The sequence below is a fragment of the Penaeus monodon genome, chromosome 28, assembly GCF_015228065.2.
Source record: "Penaeus monodon isolate SGIC_2016 chromosome 28, NSTDA_Pmon_1, whole genome shotgun sequence".
In the NCBI taxonomy this organism is placed as follows: Eukaryota; Metazoa; Arthropoda; class Malacostraca; order Decapoda; family Penaeidae; genus Penaeus; species Penaeus monodon.
Genome location: NC_051413.1, coordinates 39,273,107 through 39,274,093, shown reverse-complemented (window position 1 = coordinate 39,274,093; position 987 = coordinate 39,273,107). Strand labels below are relative to the sequence as shown.

The window sequence follows — 987 nt, the reverse complement described above, 5'->3', positions numbered from 1 at the left end:
AAAAATTCATCCATTACATCCATAAGAATGAAGTACCTGCAATAACTCTGCACTGATGCTCTTTTTTTTTATGAGTATGAAATATACATTTCCTGGTATGTAATGGGGGGTGGGGGGGGCAGACAACTTGCATTTCTTGCAATATGAAAAGATCAAAGGTAATACATGAAAAATAGTGAAAAAAAAGTTTTCAAAAAAAGATTTGCAAAGATACAAATAACAAAAAAAAAAAACCACAAATGTGGCATTATAAAAGCCTTGGCTGAGGTAAAGTAACACCCCAAGAACAGCAGGAATTTTTCAACAGGACAATGTAGGGTAACCTGGTGGATCAGAGAAGGCCTAATACATAATCTCTGCCAGTACATCAGTACGACTCACCTTCCTGTTTTAAGAAATCAAAGCTCTCCATAACAGCCTTTTCTGTGTCACGAATCTGAGCCTCAAAGGGTTGACTGTGGCTGCAAGACAAATATGTCAGTAAATCAATATTCCTTGAGCAAAAAATATGATTATATACAACTTAAAAATTACAACTACTGGAAGAACTCAAATAACTCAGTCCATCAATTCACTAATCATCTTATTACCTTCTTAGGAACATTCCATCGGTTGGAGTCAGGTTGCCTCTTGGTTGTGTCTGACCCATTCATGGCAGGGGTGTTGTTGTGGTTCTCCTCATTTTCTCCACTGCTGATTCCTAATAATGATCTGCAATAGAGGTCAGAGAAGAAAAATTTATTCACTGTATCCACATCACTAATCACATGAAACAGTATTCAACTTCTACATTCTTGAATTGCCATTTTCACATATCTTATAGCCTTTGGCAGGTTCCAGTAAGGGTATCATTATGAAAACACACTTTAACCATGTTAACCCTACAATTTCTAAAGAATTTCATAGGGACTCACAAGCCCCATATCTTCTGGAAAACAGACTGAAGCCTCCCAAAACCAAAATACCTCTAACCCAGTGCTCTGGTTT

At 37.1% G+C, this 987-nt stretch overlaps 1 protein-coding gene across 1 annotated transcript in view; it reads right to left on the bottom strand.

Moving 5' to 3' along the window:
* LOC119591210 (striatin-3-like) overlaps nucleotides 1-987 on the bottom strand; it is a gene marked incomplete in the record, with an annotated part of 30,983 nt that overhangs the window by 11,322 nt on the left and 18,674 nt on the right. Inside the window, 3 exon segments of the mRNA XM_037939922.1 lie at nucleotides 382-461; nucleotides 541-548; nucleotides 591-711. Coding sequence (XP_037795850.1) covers nucleotides 382-461; nucleotides 541-548; nucleotides 591-711 — 209 coding nt within the window.